Source organism: Penaeus chinensis, chromosome 13 (assembly GCF_019202785.1).
Source record: "Penaeus chinensis breed Huanghai No. 1 chromosome 13, ASM1920278v2, whole genome shotgun sequence".
NCBI classification, from domain to species: domain Eukaryota; kingdom Metazoa; phylum Arthropoda; class Malacostraca; order Decapoda; family Penaeidae; genus Penaeus; species Penaeus chinensis.
The window spans coordinates 8,304,001-8,324,837 of record NC_061831.1 but is presented as its reverse complement, the minus strand read 5'-3'; the positions used below and the strand labels follow the sequence as shown (position 1 = coordinate 8,324,837).

Genomic DNA, 20,837 nt, shown 5'->3' with positions numbered 1-20,837 from the left:
TCTTACCTGTTACTGACTTCTCTTAGATGATTTCATCGCGTATAAGCATAATATATAAGTAAAATTATGTCCACAGATGGAAGCAAATTCAGCGTCAGAAGCACTGGTACTGATGCTAACGGAAACGCAATTACACGTAATGGTCAGGTTCTGCCGAATCCTTTCGGAGAACCTCATCTTTCCGTGGACTACGAGACATGTAAGTATTTCACAATAATGTTCTGTACATAAGTAGACATGAAATAAGTTATTCATACAAGGAAATATGTGATATGATTAACGGTATATTTTCCCTGCTTCCAGCCTGGATGGCTCCCTACGTGATTCTGGACACCGACTACGAGAACTTCTCGTGCATCTATAGCTGCGCCGGCCACAACTTCGGTTATTACACCGACTTCGCCTTCATCTTCTCCCGCTCACCAAGTCTCGCTGATAGATATTACAGGCGTTGTGAAGCCGCCTTCATGAACATCGGTGTTGACCCCTCTCGCTTCACAAAGACAGCTCAGGGTGGATCCTGCTCATACAACACTAACTTTAGGTCTTGGTAGAAAATCATCAAGGTATAGTTCCTTTATATGGATACTTGTCACGAAATAAAGATTGTACTACTCATATTCTTTCTTAATCATGTTAAATTCTCCAATACTGACGAAGGACACTGTCAACCCTGATTCAATCTAGGTTTGCTTAAATCAGTTGTCTGAGGGAAAAAGAACACACAATAACAGATAAAAGCTCTTTCCCAGTTTATATGCAGTAGGAAAAACAACCGAATTGCCGATTGCTTGCTTGCTCTAGGGTATCTTGGTATATGACGTGCACATCTTGGTGGATGATATGGGATAATTTTAATCATGAAACTACAAATATGCTATTTCAGCATTATTCGACTTAGGATAGCGTGGTAACAGCAACACGCTTGGCTGCTTACGTGAACTATGAACTCACAGCAGTATATATGCAACACGTATATATTCATATATGTATATATAGATATGTACACATACACACGCACGCACATATATAATATATGTGTGTATGTGTAAATGTATGAGTATATTTCATGAATATGTGCACGCACAACAGTACATATACACGCATACATACATTCAATATGATACAAGCATGTATATGTATTCTATACGTATATATATAATATTCATATGTACACATATGAATGTGTATTGCAGGTTTCTATATTTCTCATTTCTGAAATAACAGTACGCTGGTACATGGTACGAGATTGCTTTCACAAACAATTACCAACTGATCAAGAAGTGTGTCCGCAACGAATATACCTATGGTAAGTTGTTTGTTTTAATTTGTTTTCGTTTGTTTGAGATTTTCTTACCTGTCATAGACTTCTCCGAATAAACATAATATATAAGTAAATATATATCCACAGATGGAAGTAAGTTTAACGTCAGGACCACTGGTACTGATGCTAATGGAAACGCAATTACACGTAATGGTCAGGTTCTGCCGAATCCTTTCGGAGAACCTCATCTTTCCGTGGACTACGAAGCTTGTAAGTATTCATAATAATGTTGTATTTTTTTAACGTGAGTAGATATAAATAAAAATGTATATGTTATTTGTACAAGGAAATATCTATGATTAACAGTACATTTTCCCTGTCTCCAGCCTGGATGGCTCCCTACGTGATTCTGGACACTGACTACGAGAACTTCTCGTGCATCTATAGCTGCGCCGGCCACAACTTCGGCTATTACACCGACTTCGCCTTCATCTTCTCCCGCTCACCAAGTCTCGCTGATAGATATTATAGGCGTTGTGAAGCCGCGTTCATGAACATCGGTGTTGACCCCTCTCGCTTCACAAAGACAGCTCAGGGTGGATCCTGCTCCTACAACTCTAACTATAGGTCTTGGTAGAAAATCACCAAGGTACCGATCCTTTATATGGATATTTGTCATGAAGTAAAGATTGTGCTACTTATATTCTTTCTTTAATCATGTTAAATTCTCCAATACTGACGAAGGACACTGTCAACCCTGATTCAATCTAGGTTTGCTTAAATCAGTTGTCTGAGGGAAAAAGAACACACAATAACAGATAAAAGCTCTTTCCCAGTTTATATGCAGTAGGAAAAACAACCGAATTGCCGATTGCTTGCTTGCTCTAGGGTATCTTGGTATATGACGTGCACATCTTGGTGGATGATATGGGATAATTTTAATCATGAAACTACAAATATGCTATTTCAGCATTATTCGACTTAGGATAGCGTGGTAACAGCAACACGCTTGGCTGCTTACGTGAACTATGAACTCACAGCAGTATATATGCAACACGTATATATTCATATATGTATATATAGATATGTACACATACACACGCACGCACATATATAATATATGTGTGTATGTGTAAATGTATGAGTATATTTCATGAATATGTGCACGCACAACAGTACATATACACGCATACATACATTCAATATGATACAAGCATGTATATGTATTCTTTACGTATATATATAATATTCATAAGTACCATTGAATGTGTATTGGGTTTCTATATTTCTCCTTTTTGAAATAAAGTCGTGGTTCATTTGGGACGAGATTGTTTCACAAAAAAATTACCAACCTTTATTTAAAATGTGCCCAACGAATATTCCTTTAATTTTTTTTTTTTTTTTGTTTTTTGGGATTTTCAAATGCATAGAAACCCCGTAAAATAATATTGAAAAATTTTACTGGGTAAAAAATCAAAATTTTATGCAAAGGAAAAATTAATAATTTTTCCCCGAATTTGGGCCCAAGTTCAACGTTTTTTTAAGGTTTTTTTCTGGGTTTAAAAAAAAGTTAAATGGAACCAAAAAAACCCCCTTCCAAAGGGTAAAGAGTCAGCTTCCTTTTTTAAAGTTTATATTTGGAGGGGAAACCAGCTGTGGATTAAACCGGGAAGGATTGTAAGTATTCACATTTTTATTTCAGTTACCGTAAAGGGCCCGAAAAGGGGTAAAAGTTTTAAATTTCCATAACAAAAATTTGGGGAAAAAATTTTAATTTTGGTTAAAAATTTCCTTCCTTCGGGCAAGGGCTTTTTCCCCTTAATTTCCCGGGCCGTTATTGGTGGAAAAGCCCCGCCTTCCTTAAAATTGGTGTTGACCCCTTTTTTCCGCCCCTTTTAAAAAATTTAACACAGGGGACCAATATTTTTTCACAATAACTTTTTTTTTTTTTATAAATTAAAGATGTGGAACCTTTGGGAAAAGATTGCCTCTTTTCAATTTTAAAAAATTTGGAAGTTTCCCTTAAAAACCTGAAGGCCTTAAAATTCATTTGGGGTAAAGGTGCAATTTGCCAAATTTTAAAACACAACCCTCCACTTTTTTTCTGGTAAAAAATCACCTATTTTTATATTATTTATAGGGGGGGAAAATAAAAAAAGGGTGTTTGTTTTGTTTGGGGTTTTAAATTAAAATAAACTAAAAGGGTTAAAGGTGGGGCTGGGAAATTTCCCTTTGTTAAAAAACTTCCCTGGTTTTAATTTTTAGGGGGAATCCCTTGGACCAAATGGGGGTGATTGTGTTGGGTTTGGGACGGGGTACGGTACTTTTTGCTGGTATCCCACCCCAAAAAGGGGAAAAAGCCCAGAACTTATAACAAAGGTCCTTTTCAATAAAAACCCAATTAAAATTTCCCTTAAAAATTCCTTGTATCGAAGTTGTTTATTTGATTTCACTTTTACGCAGGGGGTAAAAAAGACCCTCAACCTTTAAAGGGGTTTTTGGCCTTTTTGGCCCGTTTTTTTAATTGGGGGGGGTTCCCCCTTTTTTTTTTTTTTTTTGTTTTTTTTTTTTTTTCTCTCTCTCTTTCTCTCTCTGCTAGAGATCCACTTCCAGCTTCTATATAGTTATCTCACACCTGGGAAACCTATGAAGACAAACTGTTAGCGTTTTGAAGAAATTATGACTAATTGCTTCACGTAATATATATTGAGAATATGATATAAGACAACGAAAATAGTATTTGTAGGATTAAAGTTTATCCTTGAGATATAATGTTTATTGTGTCTGTAAGTATCCATTAATAATTATTAATTTAATTGTTTGTGCAGTATTGAACAGTTCGTGACACACTCACACATATATATCTCTATGAATATGTTTATTTACTTATTTATTTATTTTGTTATTGTTATATCTTTAGTGGTGGTTTGACTGGCGTTGCAGAGGATCTCTTTAAAAGTTCTGTAAATGAGCAGATCTTCGGACACCATACTATCTTACATTCATTCATCTAAAAGCCATTCCCGATGCACATTATATTCCTAAAAGAACATCCGAAACTTCTCGGTTGGGCCGGGTTAATGAAGTCAAGAAGCTACTAATAAGACCTATTAGCATAAATGAACCTTTCTAGAATGGCTGCTCACCAAGGGAAGTCCAGTGTCACTCAGCGCATATGAACAACATACATATATGTGTGCGTGTATATAGTTAGTATATAGATTTCTATATATAGAATCATATATCAATATATCTATTATATAAATGTATATATACACAGATAGGTTTATATGTTTAGCTTGTGTCTATGTGTATGTGTGTATCTGTGTGTATATAAGTCTAATTGGAGATGTATAGCCATATGTATATATTTATCTATATTTTATATATACATATAAATGCATATGTATACACACACATATAAGGCCATATGTATATATTATATATTTCAATGTCAGTACGATCCCACGCGATTCTTTTAATGTGCATATATAGTATATGGTATGGCAAAGTTCCTATCCTTTTGGAGGAAAAACAAACAAACTCTAAGTCACATTTGTCTCTTATTCTTGGGCAAATCTTTGGTATATGTCTATGCCCTGTAAACACATTCGGCTGTATGAGGAACTACATTGAAAGATGAGAAGTCGACGCCGTTCCTGCGGAATACAGAGGCACACCTGTCAATCGCTAGACCAGAATTCTGTGGAGTACGGGAGAACACGAAGCCGAACTCCGACTTGTACTTGTCTGTGTCAATGCAGGAATACACGCAGGAATAGTTCTCGTAGTCAGTCTCGATCACTTCATAGGGAGCGGCGAAAGCTAATCGGGGAAAAGGGAAAATGTATAGTTAATATCGATTTGTAGATTCTACTAGATTCAAGAAGGTACAGCTTTTTTTCCACGTACCAGAAGGGAAATCAATGAGCATGTGGGCAGCTGGGAAGTCCTTTGTGGGGTAGATCTTGCCCTGCAGTCTCAGGTACTCGTTGTTAGGGCTGAATCCAGCTGTGGTTACCTTAAAGCCGTAGTCAGAGTCAGAGTAGTCGTAGTTGGAGTGGATGCAGCGAGTGTATGGCTGGTAGGCGTTGTCGATGATCTGGACCTGATACCAGCGACCAGCATACTAAGGGGAATAAAATGTTACTGAGACACTTGCCATAATCGTGAAGTGATCAATTTGCAAGTAAAGGTACCTTTAAGAAGCATTACATTGTAAAGCAACTTACTCTTCGTAGGTCGAAGTTGTCTTGATTTGCCACTTTGGCACAGTTTCCAGGAGCTACGAAATCTGGGATGCCGTCGGCTGCGACAAGAGCCACGAGGGCAGCAGCTACGAGTACCTTCAACATGGTACCTTGTGTGTGACTCTTTATGGTGAGTCCTGCTCCTTATATATTATGTCACACGTGTAGCAGGGGAAGAGGCGAAGTATCGAATTTCACGAATATCATCGTTTTTTTTTTTTTTTAAATTGTTTTTTGTTTTTTAATATACAGCGGTGTTTAAGATATAGGAGCTTACAACTAATCTTACTTTCTATATGATCGACATGAATAACATTTTGGAACGTGACTTTCACATACGGGATAACCCTATATATAAAGACGTTTCAGAAACTTACGGCACTCAGACCCCGGGGATCATCATGAAGACTTCGCTGCTGTGTCTCGCTCTCGTTGCAGTGGTCGCTGCCGACAAGATCCCTGACTTTGTCGTGCCGGGAAAATGTCCTTCGGTAGACGAGAGAGTTCTCTACGAACAACAGAGGCCTAACCATCAAAAGGCAAGTTAATCTACACGTACAAATGATGTAAGGCAGTTTGTGCTTATACATAAACATATATATATATATATATATATATATGAATATATATTTATGTATGTATAAGTCTGTGTTTATATGTACATATAATTCCACATACATATATTATATTTCCGTATATTTCTATACATAATATACACAAATACAAATATATAAATGTATTTTTACATTCAAGATACAACGATTCCTATAGTCCAAATTACTTAAATTACAGTATACTGGCACATGGTACGAAATTGCACTCACAAACAACCCATACCAACTGATCAAGAAGTGTGTCCGGAACGAATATACCTATGGTAAGTTTTTATTTTATTTCATTTATTTTCGTTTAAGATTTTTCTTATCGGATGCAGACTTCTCTTAGAAAATGTCATCGCGCATGAACATAATATATAGGTAAAAATCTATCCACAGATGGAAGCAAGTTCAACGTCAGATCTACTGGTACGGATGCTAATGGAAACGCAATTACACGTAATGGTCAGGTTCTGCCGAATCCTTTTGGAGAACCTCACCTCTCCGTGGACTACGAAGCATGTATGTATTCACAATAATGTTTTTGTATGTAAGTATTCAAGAAATAAATATGCATAAGTTATCCATACAAGGAAATATATATGATTAACGGTACATCTTCCCTCTTCCAGCTTGGATGGCTCCCTACGTGATTCTGGACACTGACTACGAGAACTTCTCGTGCATCTATAGCTGCGCCGGCCACAACTTCGGTTATTACACCGACTTCGCCTTCATCTTTTCCCGCTCACCAAGTCTCGCTGATAGATATTACAGGCGTTGTGAAGCCGCCTTCATGAACATCGGTGTTGACCCCTCTCGCTTCACAAAGACAGCTCAAGGTGCATCCTGCTCTTACGACACTAACTATAGGTCTTGGTAGAAAAATTAGTAAGGTACATATCCTGTATGAGGAGTCTGTGATGAAATAAAAAATGTATCACTCGTATTCTGTCTTTACTCAAGTCAAATATCTCAATAGTGATAAAGGACATTGTCAGCCCTGATTAAACATGGATTTGTGTAAACCAGTTCGAAGGTTGCCTGTCGGAAAAATAAAAACAATAAGTAAGATAGATAACAGATCATGTCATGCTAGAGCATGTTGGTAAGGGGCATGGAATAATTTTAATGAAACTACAACTATGCTATTTTAATCTGGCACTGATCATTAACTTTCTACGCAATGTTTTAAAGCCCCGCGGCTCTAAAAGTATACGTTATTCGGTAGTGATTATCACGTGAATTGCAGTAACCTGTCTACCTGCACAGCCGTTTATATTATTTTCATATGTGTCTGTGTGTGCACAGATTAAAAGGGGAAAAAAAAAAAGGCGAGAAAGGAAGAGACAGTAGAATAATACTTCAGAAATCTCGGAAAGGCTAACCACTTTCGTAAAGAAACATTTAGATTTGTGCATCGGTTTTCATTTTTTTGCGTATCCATGAAGAAACGTGTGCGAGATATTTGCTTTATCTGTCTGCCAATTTGCCACTCCGTCTACTTATTTATGTATATATGAACAACTTAACAACTTAACAAAATTAAATAAATGCAGCGACATTTGAGAGCGATAAGTAATATGAAAGTTAATATATATTAATAGTAATAATGATAATTATAATGATAATGATAAAGCCAAAATATATCCTGTAATAAGTAGGCCTATAAAAAAAACTAAGACCACTTCAGCCAATTATCAACAGTTCTCCTAAATGACAGATAAGTATAGCAAGAACATTTCCTTTGGCTGTTAATGAAAGTCAACTAAGAAATTTTAATACTTAAGCTGTATAGGCTGAGTGTCAGAATGGTGATCGAACACAGCCCGTAGTTTGCTGTGTCCACTTATAGCAGCACAAACACACACCTGTATGTACTTATACATGTATATTCACACACACACACACACACACACACACACACACACACACACATATATATATATATATATATCCATACATGCATTTACGTGTATAGATTAAGCATCATTCTTTTTTTCTCATGGTCAAAACTTAATTAGATATGTCATTCGGAAACTGTGCTTAAGAAAAGGATACCTAAGGTCTTGGTGTAACCAGAAAACAGGCGCTTTTCATAGTGTATACATGGTATGGATAAGTTTGTTTCCTACTGGGGGGAAATTGATACTCTAAGTCGCAGCTTTACTTTATTATTGTGGAGATTAGGTATATAAGTTAATGCCCTGTAAATACATTCGGCTGTCTGAGGAACTACACTGAAGACGCCTTTCCTGCGGAATACGGAGGCGTAACTGTCAATCGCTGGACCGGAATTCTGTGGCGGGAAAAGGGAAAATATATAGATGGTCAGTATCTGTTTCCAACTCCTATGATATTTAAGAAAGTACAGTTTTAATTTACACAGGGGCGAAAAAATGTTAGTGTACACATTAGATAGTATTTTACACGCACCAGAAGGGGAATCAGTGAGCATGTGAGAGGGATAATAAACTGTATCTTTAAAGCGACGAGAGTTATATTTTTACAAGAAAAGAAAATCCTCGATATTTCGTACTTGTGTGTCGCTGTAATATCTTTATCATTGCATATTCTTTTAATTGTTTCCTTGTATAATATTGATCAGTTCCTTCTATATATACACATTTTTTTTTTTTGGGGGGGGGGGGGAGGGGGTGACCGGGTTGCACAGATAGTTTTTTTAGATTTTGTTTGGGTGCGTAGATGAGACAATCATTTGTGTGTAATTGAGAATTTATACTATTAGCCTGCTGGCTGTACGTTCAACGCCAAAGAAACAGAATTTTCGAAAAACAGAATGTATAACTTGCATTCGTGTATAAGCCTCTTCATATTCAGGAGGAAAATTAACTAAAATGCCTGCTCGCTGAGATAAATTTCGGTGGGAGGGGGGATTCATTTACTCATGAAACTACTAAGAAGTACTATTAGCATGATCTAGAATGGCCTGATGATTGCAACACACCTGAATACTCACCAAGACATATCCAGTGTCCCGCAGTAGCTTAGTTACAACACACACATAAGTGAGTGTTTGTACGTATGTATATATATCAAATCTATATATATACATGTATATAAATATATGATTTATAAATATACATGTTATATATATACATATATTCATACATTTATTTGTATCTTTGTGTGTATGTCTCTTTATGCGTGTGTTTATGTATACATGTATAATTGTGGATGTATCTTCATGTATTTATATTCCTCTATGTCTATTATATATATATATATATATATATATAGTTTCAGTTTTTATAACATCCAATATATACTGTGTTTGCATATATATATATATATATATATATATATATATATATATATATATATATATATATAAATTATTTGTTTTTCCTTTTCGGGTAAATAAATACTCTAAGTCATATCTGTGTATTATTATTCTGCATATCTTTAGTATATGTCTATGCCCTGTAAACACATTCGGCTGTATGAGGAACTACATTGAAAGAAGAAAAGTCGACGCCGTTCCTGCGGAATATGGAGGCGCATCTGTCAATCGCTGGACCGGAGTTCTGTGGAGTACGGGAGAACACGAAGCCGAACTCGGACTTGTACTTGTCTGTGTCAATGCAGGAATACACGCACGAGTAGGTCTCATAGTCAGTCTCGATCACTTCATAGGGAGCAGCGAAAGCTGTTGGGGAAAATGGAAAACATATAGTTGGTCAGTATCTACTTCTAGATTTTGCTATAGCCAAGAAGGTACAGCATTAAAGTACACAGGATTTTTTTTTTTTTTTTCACGTACCAGAAGGGAAATCAATGAGCATGTGGGCAGCTGGGAAGTCCTTTGTGGGGTAGATCTTGCCCTGCAGTCTCAGGTACTCGTTGTTGGGGCTGAATCCAGCTGTGGTTACCTTAAAGCCGTAGTCAGAGTCAGAGTAGTCGTAGTTGGAGTGGATGCAGCGAGTGTATGGCTGGTAGGGGTTGTCGATGATCTGGACCTGATACCAGCGACCAGCATACTGAGGAGGAACAAAATGTTACTGAGACACTTGCCACAATCGTGAAGTGATCAATTTGCAAGTAAAGGTACCTTCAAGAAGCAATACATTGTAAAGCAACTTACTCTTCGTAGGTCGAAGTTGTCTTGATTTGCCACTTTGGCACAGTTTCCAGGAGCTACGAAATCTGGGATGCCGTCGGCTGCGACAAGAGCCACGAGGGCAGCAGCTACGAGTACCTTCAACATGGTGCCTTGTGTGTGACTCTTTATGGTGAGTCCTGCTCCTTATATACTATGTCACACGTGTAGCAGTAAAGGGGGGGAGTATCGAATTTCAAGAATATCGTTTTATTTTGTTTTGTTTTGTTTTCTAAATACAGCGGTGTTTAAAATATAGGGGCTTACAACTAATCTTACTTTCTGTATGATCGACATGAATAACATTTTGGAACGTGACTTTCACATACGGGATAACCCTATATATAAAGACGTTTCAGAAACTCACGGCACTCAGACCCCGGGGATCATCATGAAGACTTCGCTGCTGTGTCTCGCTCTCGTTGCAGTGGTCGCTGCCGACAAGATCCCTGACTTTGTCGTGCCGGGAAAATGTCCTTCGGTAGACGAGAGAGTTCTCTACGAACAACAGAGGCCTAACCATCAAAAGGCAAGTTAATTTACACGTACAAATGATGTAAGGCAGTTTGTGCTTATACATAAACACATACATATATATAAATATATATTTATGTATGTATATGTCTGTGTTTATATGTACATATAATTCCAAATTCATTTATTATATATCTGCATATTTCTATACATAATATACACAAATACAAATATATAAATGTATTTTTACATTCAAGATGCAACGATTCCTATAGTCCAAATTACTTAAATTACAGTATACTGGCACATGGTACGAAATTGCACTCACGAACAACCCATACCAGCTGATCAAGAAGTGTGTCCGGAACGAATATACCTATGGTAAGTTTTTATTTTATTTCATTTATTTTCGTTTAAGATTTTTCTTATCGGTTGCAAACTTCTCTTAGAAAATGTCATCGCGCATGAACGTAATATATCAGTAAAAATCTATCCACAGATGGAAGCAAGTTCAACGTCAGATCTACTGGTACGGATGCTAATGGAAACGCAATTACACGTAATGGTCAGGTTCTGCCGAATCCTTTTGGAGAACCTCACCTCTCCGTGGACTACGAAGCATGTATGTATTCACAATATTGTTTTTGTATGTAAATATTCAAGAAATAAATATGCATAAGTTATCCATACAAGAAAATATGTATGATTAACGGTACATCTTCCCTGTTCCAGCTTGGATGGCTCCCTACGTGATTCTGGACACTGACTACGAGAACTTCTCGTGCATCTATAGCTGTGCCGGCCACAACTTCGGTTATTACACCGACTTCGCCTTCATCTTCTCCCGCTCACCAAGTCTCGCTGATAGATATTACAGGCGTTGTGAAGCCGCCTTCATGAACATCGGTGTTGACCCCTCTCGCTTTACAAAGACAACTCAGGGTGGATCATGCTCCTGGTAAAAAAAAATCAATAACGTACATATGCTGTATATGGATGATTGCCATGGAGTAAAGACTGAGTCAAATTCTGCAAAGCTGATGAAGTACATTGTTTAAATCAAGGAACAATGCAAAAACACCCGCGCATTTTGGATTGGAATATCCAGATACAAAACATCGCACCAAACAGTAATCATGTTATCCTCGCTAATAAACATCAGACAGACACTTTCTTTTCGTTAAACCTAGATTATATATGCGTATCCATATATTATATATAAAAGAAGCATATACCCATGTGGCTATGCACTTGTACTGTATCGTTCATACACAAACACATTTAAGATATTGGGTCCCTCCTCTTCCAAGATACCATACTTTCGGGAGGAGATTCAATTCCCTATCATTATTTACTGTCTTGAACATTTGCCTGTCTACACACATACCAAGCAATCAAGCACTTCTCTTAAAACACAGATACACATGTGTAGCAGGAACATATACAGATCCACTAAGAAACCTAAATTCAAAAAGTATGAGTTAGAAGTGTCAGAACAGTGAACAAGCAAAACATTGTGAAAGCCTCAAATAAAATTGAAATTGTTTATTCGCACCACCCTTCACTTTGCAAAGCTGCGGAAACTTTCAAATGTATTTCTCAGATTCAGACAAAACAGTTTTCTTTTTCTAATTACATCTATTTTTCTGCTTATGGAAAGGGGAAGTATGTTGCTTGAAGTTTTGCATCTTATCGTATCCAGATCAAGGTACACAGCCTTTTATTTGATAATTATCGCCAGTAACGGTAATTCATATAGATACAGAATAATTTTGAAGACACTCATCCCGCTGAAGAATATTATGTTTTCAGTAATTACGAGCTACGTCATATTACTCGGGCACATTGAAAATTCTTCTCATGTCGTTCTAGTGACAGTCACGAGTGAACATGTATTTGATGTATTGCTAAAACGGTACGGAAATATTTTATGTACTTGTGTAACAGAATTTAGTATCAATAAATATACGATGCGATTCGTAATTAATGAATTATAAATCCTCATCTGAAACTACGTGAAAGATATCCGAAAAACATCGGGCTTTCATTGGCTAGCCGGAGTGTATTACATTGTATCAAGATAGAGGCATACAAAATGATATAAACCAAAAAAGGGTGTTTCAACAGGTTCCAACAATGTTCGCATAAAAGGTAAACATGTTTGAGGATGCATCAAAGTGCTAGGGGTTTCGGAGATATTACAAAAAGGCCTCATGTATGTATGCAGATTATGCAATGATTACCGTTACAGTTTGCTAAAAAGAAGTACTACTTCTTTCTTCCTTTTTCTCACTCCTTTCTAGGGTATGAAATTGGAGTTTTATCATTGGATTACAAATTTATGCTTATGGAAAGATAGGCTTAGATTACCAATATGTGTAAAAATAATGATATATTAGTTAATTGATATTTATGTTTAAACTCTCATACGCAAGACAGTATAATAGTAAACCAGACTATTATTTTGTCGACTTTCAATTCAATAAACAATATTTGAAAGAGTCGCGTCAGTGCTTTAGGCCGCTTCCAAGGAGTCGTAAAGGGAAGGAGCTTACGAACTCAGAATGAAAAATAAATCTATACCGGCTGGCACGTGTCAGAAACTTTTTTTTTTTTTTTTGTCACGGGTTGTTTCCTTTCTGTCCCCTATTCATACACATCGCCTTCTACTTGAGCGAACAGGCGATAGCACAGATAAGTGTTTCTTAAGAAACCTGGTCTGCAAACAAAACAAATATATATACATATATGCATGTGTGTGTGTATATATATGTATGTGTATATATATATATATATGTGTGTGTGTATGTTTATGTATATATATGCATATATATATATATATATATATATATATATATAAATGATATATACATACAAACATACGTCCATGAATATACATACATACATATATATATATGAATATATATACACACGTGTGTGTGCACATATGTCCAGACACACACATATAGATATAGGTATACATATACATACATATATGTATATGTATATATATATATGTGTGTGTGTGTGTGTGTGTGTGTGTGTGTGTGTGTGTGTGTGTGCCAACAGTCAAAATTTCAACATTTAAAGCATAACAGGTAATAAAAGTTAGATAAATGTTAGCTGTCTCGGCAGTCTTAATTTTTCATGTCGTTGAGCATGTCTTATTCCTTTATTTTCTATTAATTCAGAATTGCTTAATAAATCTAAAAATGAGCTGCATACGACATCTTTTCTTCTTCCCAATATGCTGTAAGGTTTCTAAAGCGTTAGATATACTCGTAGAGATACGCACGCACACAGCAGTGCGTGTGCGTGCAAGAGTTTAAAGTTAAAAGTTTTTTAAAAGTTTAGTTTTTATTCCATTTGTAACAATGGATATTCTTGGTGTGACATAGTGTCTGTTTCATTTTGCTTCTAAACTATCCCCTGTGTGCAAGGAATGGCCGGGGTTACCATCCACTGGCGGCGAGGGATTCGAACGCAGGTCAGCAAGATTGCTAGACGAGAACGCTACCGCTGCACCACACAGCACACGAGTGTGTGTTCTTGTGTATGCTACCCTGTGAGTGATATATAAGAGAGGGTGAACAGTATAATTAAACCTCTTTATCATCCTCAACCCTTTTCCATCATACCTTCTTCCTCTTTCACGCGGCAGTTTAACTTATGTTTTTTTTTCATCGCAGCAGCTCCGGCCCAAAAGGCTACAGGTTCGCTGCCCTTGACTCCCCGTGTGTGGTCGATATGACAGTGCATGAACACCAGGTAATTAAAGTAGGTAACGTGAGTGTTAGGTAAACAAGTGGGCGCCAGTTAAGTAAATTAAACGAGTGCCGGGTAAGTAGAGTAAGCTAGTTAAGTTAGAAAATGCGTTTGTCAGATAAGGCGAGTAGGTATGGAGAGTGAGTGCCAGATGTGTAAGGTGAGTACCAGGTAAGTTAAGTCAGGAAAGTAAGATGAGTACTAGATAAGTCAACCGAGTGCCACTTATGAAGGTGAGCATCAGATAAGTCAATCGAGTGCCAAGTAAGTAAGATAAGTACCAGACAAATCAAGCGAGTGCCAGATAAGTAAGATGAGTTCAGTTAAGTCAAATGAGGGCCATGTAAATAAGATGAGTACCAAGTAGTTCAAGTAAGTAAGTACCAGATAGGCCAACAGAGTCAGTTAGGACGTTGAGTACCAGGTAAGTTAGGTAAGTACCAGATGAGCCAACAGAGTCAGTTAGGACGTTGAGTACCAGGTAAGTTAGGTAAGTACCAGGCAAGTCGAATGAGTATGCGGTAAGGTGAGTACCAGGCAAGTAAGGTGAGTGCCAGGTAAGTCAAGTGAGTGCTCGGTAAGTAAGGTGAGTGCCAGGTAAGTAAGGTGAGTGTCAGGTAAGTAAGGTGAGTGCCAGGCCAGTAAAGTGAGTGCCAGGTAAGTAAGGTGAGTGCCAGGTAAGTAAGGTGAGTGTCAGGTAGTTACCAGGTAAGTCAGGTGAGTGCTCGGTAAGTCAAGTGAGTGCCAGGTAAGTAAGGTGAGTGTCAGGTAAGTAAGGTGAGTGCCAAGTAAGTAAGGTGAGTGCCAGGTAATTAAGGTGAGTGCCAGGTAAGTAAGGTGAGTGCCAGGTTACTAAGGTGAGTGCCAGGTAAGGTAAGTGTCAGGTAAGTAAGGTAAGTGCCAGGTAAGTAAGATGAGTGCTCGGTAAGTGAGTGCCAGGAAAGTAAGGTGAGTGCCAGGTAACTAAGGTGAGTGCCTATAAGTCAGGTGAGTGCTCGGTAAGGTGAGTGCCAGGCAAGTAAGGTGAGTGTCAGGTAAGTAAGGTGAGTGCCAGGTAAGTCAGGTGAGTGCCAGGTAACTAAGGTGAGTGCCAGGTAACAAAGGTGAGTGCCAGGTATCTAAGGTGAGTGCCAGGTAAGTAAGATGAGTGCCAGGTAAGTCAGGTGAGTGCTCGGTAAGTTGAGTGCCAGGTAAGTAAGGTGAGTGCCAGGCCAGTAAGGTGAGTGCCAGGTAAGTAAGGTGAGTGCAAGGTAAGTAAGGTAAGTGGCAGGTAACTAAGGTGAGTGCCTATAAGTCAGGTGAGTGCTCGGTAAGTAAGGTGAGTGCCAGGTAAGTAAGGTGAGTGTCAGGTAAGTAAGGTGAGTGCCAGGCCAGTAAAGTGAGTGCCAGGTAAGTAAGGTGAGTGCCAGGTAAGTAAGGTGAGTGTCAGGTAGTTACCAGGTAAGTCAGGTGAGTGCTCGGTAAGATAAGTGAGTGCCAGGTAAGTAAGGTGAGTGTCAGGTAAGTAAGGTGAGTGCCAAGTAAGTAAGGTGAGTGCCAGGTAATTAAGGTGAGTGCCAGGTAAGTAAGGTGAGTGCCAGGTTACTAAGGTGAGTGCCAGGTAAGGTAAGTGTCAGGTAAGTAAGGTGAATGCCAGGTAAGTAAGGTAAGTGCCAGGTAAGTAAGATGAGTGCTCGGTAAGTGAGTGCCAGGAAAGTAAGGTGAGTGCCAGGTAACTAAGGTGAGTGCTCGGTAAGGTGAGTGCCAGGCAAGTAAGGTGAGTGTCAGGTAAGTAAGGTGAGTGCCAGGTAAGTCAGGTGAGTGCCAGGTAACTAAGGTGAGTGCCAGGTAACTAAGGTGAGTGCCAGGTATCTAAGGTGAGTGCCAGGTAAGTAAGATGAGTGCCAGGTAAGTCAGGTGAGTGCTCGGTAAGTTGAGTGCCAGGTAAGTAAGGTGAGTGCCAGGCCAGTAAGGTGAGTGCCAGGTAAGTAAGGTGAGTGCAAGGTAAGTAAGGTAAGTGGCAGGTAACTAAGGTGAGTGCCTATAAGTCAGGTGAGTGCTCGGTAAGTAAGGTGAGTGCCAGGTAAGTAAGGTGAGTGTCAGGTAAGTAAGGTGAGTGCCAGGTAAGTAATGTGAGTGCCAGGTAAGTAAGGTGAGTGCCAGGTAAGTAAAGTGAGTGCCAGGTAAGTAAGGTGAGTGCCAGGCAAATATGTAAGGAGAGTGCCAGGTAAGTAGGTAAGGCATAGTTCTGTGGTTCGCATTATGTGAGTCCGAAACCTTGAGGAAACATATCTCAAGTCAGTTCACTATGAATTCGACAGTATATAGATTAAGGTTATACGATGAAACCATGCCTTCAAGGAATATTGTATTACAGGTAGGCAAATAAAGTCTGTGTAGATTGCTGAATTTATGTAGTAGAAAATTGTGTGTATATATATATATATATATATATATATATATATAGAATGGCCAACGGCATAAAAAGGTCGAGAACATGTATACATACATGGATAGAGATAAATGTGTATATGTGTATGTGTTTATCTGTTAACACAGACACCTATATAAACAATAACATATAGTATTGCAAAATATCCCGTATTGCTCCTCTGTAAAACATTAGCCTTTCACAATTCAAGTTTACGAGGAAAAACATCCAAAATACAGCCCACCTACTGCTTTAGGTGTATTCTAATTGGAAGAGGAGTGGTAAATTAGTCAGGAAGCTACCAAGAAGCCCTTCTAATTCATATATGCATACATATACTTACACACACACGCACACACACAGATATATATATATATATATATACACACACATACATATATATATATATCGGTAAATATATAAAGAGATAGATAGATAGATGCAGATATTTGTGTATATATAAACATACAGTGAGATATATATTTAGATAGATGCATACACACATCCAAACACATTTTCATACGGTCACTAGAACTTTTCACTCTCCTGGTAACTGCAGAATATGGACTGGATTATTGTCAGTGTAGATTCTTTACACATTATTGATAATATTTTGTCTTATTTTGTCAGTCAGTTCATAAATGCACACACACATATCTGTTTACATATCTGTGCATAGTTCATAAGTTTGTGTGTAAACATAAAGATAAAACTATAAAGGAACAAATGTTCATATGCATGTAAACATACATGTATGTATATACATATATACATATACCTGTGTGGATGTGAATGTAAAGTGATCGTAACACAAAGGAGAAAAGTTTAACAGCCTACTTTATTTAATGATATACGTTATGCATCCCTATAAAAGCAATTTACTGTGATTTTACCAAGACCTTTGGTTGCTGTATGGGCAAGATGGACCTTGGGTTGTCTGCGTGAAGCGAGAGGGTTTAACGGCGATGTTCATGAAGGCGGCTTCACAACGCCTGTAATATCTGTCAGCGAGAAATGTGAGCGGGAGAACATGAAGGCGAAGTCGGGGTAATAGCTGAAGTTGTGGCCGGCGCAACTACAGATGCATGAGAAGTTCTCTTATTCAGTGTCCAACATCACGTAGGGAGCAATAAAAGCAGGAAAGAGGCAAATTGAACAGTTATGAATTATTTGTATACATGTATTCTATATCAGTATCTATATCTCATAAATATCTTATGAATACTAACTCCACAGGAAAATGAGGTTATCTGAAAGAATTTGGCTCTTACTGAAGTGAATGAAAGTATAGCAAAAAGCAGGGTGACCGATTGAGTATAGTGAACATTTGACATCACTGCTCCGAGTAATGCCATGGGAGAGTAGCAATACCAAACGTTTTGTTAAATGATTTTGTAGGGTATATATATTTTTAATAATCATTAAATAACAGAAATATAAAGTAACTAGTCTAAGGAAAACTGCAATTATTAAAAAGTGCCGCATGCTGAAATATACATGTATATAGTAACCGACAGTTCTGTTCTGTGTCCCAATTCATGTATATTGTGTGTGTGTGTATATATATATATATGCACACACACATGTGCGAATGCCTATTTGTGTATATGTGTGTGCATACAGTATGTGTATATGTAAGTAGTAAGAAGAAGCATCTACAAATATTATAACTTCAACTAGTGGTTATATCTAATAAGTCAAACAATAAATTTATCTATATGTTAAAACATATACCTCTGGTTTTGTTGCTGTTATAATCATCAATGGCATCTACATCAGTACAACTACGATAATAATCAGTAAGGAGTATCATGACCTTTCCCAGCGACACACTTATTTAAAAATTAGTGTAAGTGCAAACTCACCGCTAGAGAAAGAGAGAGAGAGAGAGAAAACGTAGTGCACATGGACTAGAATCCGTTTCAGAATATTACCCAACTTTCCTTCTTTTCGTTTCTTTAAAATGTATGTATGCATGTATGTATATGTCTATATATGTGTTGTGTATATATATAGAGCTTTTATATTAGCGCATATTTGCGTGTGTGTGATTGGGTGCATCTGCACCTACATAATTATCGTGATAATCTTCAGCAAAGTTACACCTGCACGCGTCACGCAATGCATGTGATGACGCTTCTTTCAGACTACGATTTATAAGCAAAGGTAATCAACAAATATATACTATCAGTTCATTCAGCTTCCACTCAATAGTTATTCGTTTATAAATGCCGGAATGTATACCTTTATAGGTGTATATTTGAAACATCACAAATCGAATGCCTTAATACTTCGAATGAAGAAACCCACGAGTATTCAAGGGAGCACCATATCCTATGCCAGGTCATGGTGGTTATGTGATACGATGTCTCTATGTTCCTAGGCACAACAGCTATGAAAATTCATTCGTATCAAGAAAAAATGAGGTATACTATTTAATCTAAAGAACACAATGAAATTACATAATGAAAAAAAAAAAATAAAATACCAACGGCAAATCCCAAACGAGGCCTACGAGCGAATGAATGAAACGTGATCACTAGCGCTGCGTAATGTTTGAAATGTGCAATATTACCCGGATTATATACGTTGGAATATCATGCATTTAAGGATACACTTAAACCCATACATTCCGTGTTTCATTCAAGGTTATCAGACCAGTTAGGTATTGATAATGACTGTGGCAGCAGTAGTAATGTTGATGGTAATGGTCATGATAATGGCAAGCATATTAATACAAATGATGATATTAATAAGAATAGCAACAACAACCATAATAGTGACAATGATCATGATGGTAATAATAGTAATAATAGTGATAATAATAGCAAAAATAATTATATAATAATGAATGATGATAAAAACGACAAGAATATGGATGTTCTTACGTCGGTAAGTTATTTCAAAAGTGAATTGTCACACATTTGTTCTAACACCAACGTAACTTAGTTTCTATCCTTTCACGAATATCCAATTGTATCCATAGTTTGTCAAAAGAATCCTCTTTCTTGCATGTGAAAGAATTTTCAGATTTTTTTTTTTTTTTTTTTTTTTTTTTTACCTTTTTCGTAGTAGACGTCTACAGGCAAATCAATTAAGGATGGGGGAAAGTTTCTTCGGAATTCATGTTACTGAAAGAGAGAATCATTATTTGTTTTTCTCGTGAGCTTGCATATTCAATGACAATGACCTTAAAACTGGGAACACGTCACAATGCGCCTTACTAGTTATTATCTGGATTGTATCACCTCCTGTGAATGAATAAGCTCTTTTGCATATTATTATTTTTGACAGCTTTGATATATGATTACTTACACTACTTCCTGATACTTGACTGTATTTTTTTTATTACATATATGTACACTACGCATGCGTATACGCGTATACTCAACCACGCAAACACACACATGGATGATTTTGGTCTTGGACTACATCTTATGAATGAAATTCATATTGTTTTCATTGGCCCATTCACAATTCGCATATATTTCCTCTCTTAGTTTATCTTTATCCTCTATTAAACAAAAACTGAGCCTTGTGTCACTCCATTTTTAACAGTAATACTTACTTGAGATAGAAAAGATCTGCTTTTTCTAAAGCCATGTTGTCCAAGATTTATTTTCTTGTTTCAGGTCTTAGTATTTATTTATTTATGTTTGTTTGTTTCTTTCATGTGCTCTTTCATTCCAGAAATCGTTTTGTTTTTTTTCAAAGCATTTTTATTTCACTGAAACAAAGAATAATCTGAAAGTTTTCCAACATTTCTTTCAAAACATTTGATTCCACCCTTTCTCCATATATATTTTTTTTCTCAATATATATGTTTCATGGACGTTTTCAACTCTCTCATTTACATATTAACCATCACCCATTTGTCATTCTAAAATCACTCACATAATCCTTTTTTACTTCTTCAAGATCTTCTTCCAGTCTTGCTGAAGATTTATTTGATCACTTA

General features: G+C 37.1%; 3 protein-coding genes and 2 pseudogenes across 3 annotated transcripts; 3 read left to right on the top strand and 2 right to left on the bottom strand.

Moving 5' to 3' along the window:
* LOC125031676 overlaps positions 1–5,619 on the bottom strand; it is a 6,107-nt pseudogene extending 488 nt beyond the window's left edge.
* A 296-nt stretch (positions 5,620–5,915) lies between these two features.
* LOC125031677 (crustacyanin-C1 subunit-like) lies at positions 5,916–7,059 on the top strand. The gene is made up of 4 exons (XM_047622561.1): positions 5,916–6,053; positions 6,307–6,391; positions 6,510–6,632; positions 6,743–7,059. The coding sequence occupies exons 1-4, from the start codon at positions 5,916–5,918 to the stop codon at positions 6,991–6,993; spliced, it is 597 nt and encodes a 198-aa protein (XP_047478517.1). The 3' UTR covers positions 6,994–7,059.
* A 2,488-nt stretch (positions 7,060–9,547) lies between these two features.
* Positions 9,548–10,338, bottom strand: LOC125031675 (crustacyanin-A2 subunit-like). Its single transcript, XM_047622560.1, has 3 exons — positions 10,216–10,338; positions 9,895–10,111; positions 9,548–9,780 (listed from the first exon to the last, which is right to left on the bottom strand). Exons 1-3 carry the CDS (start codon positions 10,336–10,338, stop codon positions 9,548–9,550), a joined length of 573 nt encoding a protein of 190 aa, XP_047478516.1.
* A 283-nt stretch (positions 10,339–10,621) lies between these two features.
* Positions 10,622–11,871, top strand: LOC125031672 (crustacyanin-C1 subunit-like). Its single transcript, XM_047622558.1, has 4 exons — positions 10,622–10,759; positions 11,001–11,085; positions 11,204–11,326; positions 11,437–11,871. The coding sequence occupies exons 1-4, from the start codon at positions 10,622–10,624 to the stop codon at positions 11,664–11,666; spliced, it is 576 nt and encodes a 191-aa protein (XP_047478514.1). The 3' UTR covers positions 11,667–11,871.
* A 7,882-nt stretch (positions 11,872–19,753) lies between these two features.
* The window catches only part of LOC125031559, a 2,610-nt pseudogene continuing 1,526 nt past the window's right edge, over positions 19,754–20,837 (top strand).

Bases quoted from the DNA above. Each gene is read 5' to 3' on its own strand.
- LOC125031677 (XM_047622561.1), top strand. From the start codon at position 5,916: ATGAAGACTTCGCTGCTGTGTCTCGCTCTCGTTGCAGTGGTCGCTGCC. The intron at 6,054-6,306 runs GCAAGTTAATCT...CTTAAATTACAG, and splicing joins AGAGGCCTAACCATCAAAAG to TATACTGGCACATGGTACGA. The intron at 6,633-6,742 runs GTATGTATTCAC...TCCCTCTTCCAG, and splicing joins CTCCGTGGACTACGAAGCAT to CTTGGATGGCTCCCTACGTG.
- LOC125031675 (XM_047622560.1), bottom strand. From the start codon at position 10,338: ATGTTGAAGGTACTCGTAGCTGCTGCCCTCGTGGCTCTTGTCGCAGCC. The intron at 10,112-10,215 runs GTAAGTTGCTTT...GTTCCTCCTCAG, and splicing joins ACAACTTCGACCTACGAAGA to TATGCTGGTCGCTGGTATCA. The intron at 9,781-9,894 runs GTACGTGAAAAA...TTTCCCCAACAG, and splicing joins GCTCATTGATTTCCCTTCTG to CTTTCGCTGCTCCCTATGAA.
- LOC125031672 (XM_047622558.1), top strand. From the start codon at position 10,622: ATGAAGACTTCGCTGCTGTGTCTCGCTCTCGTTGCAGTGGTCGCTGCC. The intron at 10,760-11,000 runs GCAAGTTAATTT...CTTAAATTACAG, and splicing joins AGAGGCCTAACCATCAAAAG to TATACTGGCACATGGTACGA. The intron at 11,327-11,436 runs GTATGTATTCAC...TCCCTGTTCCAG, and splicing joins CTCCGTGGACTACGAAGCAT to CTTGGATGGCTCCCTACGTG.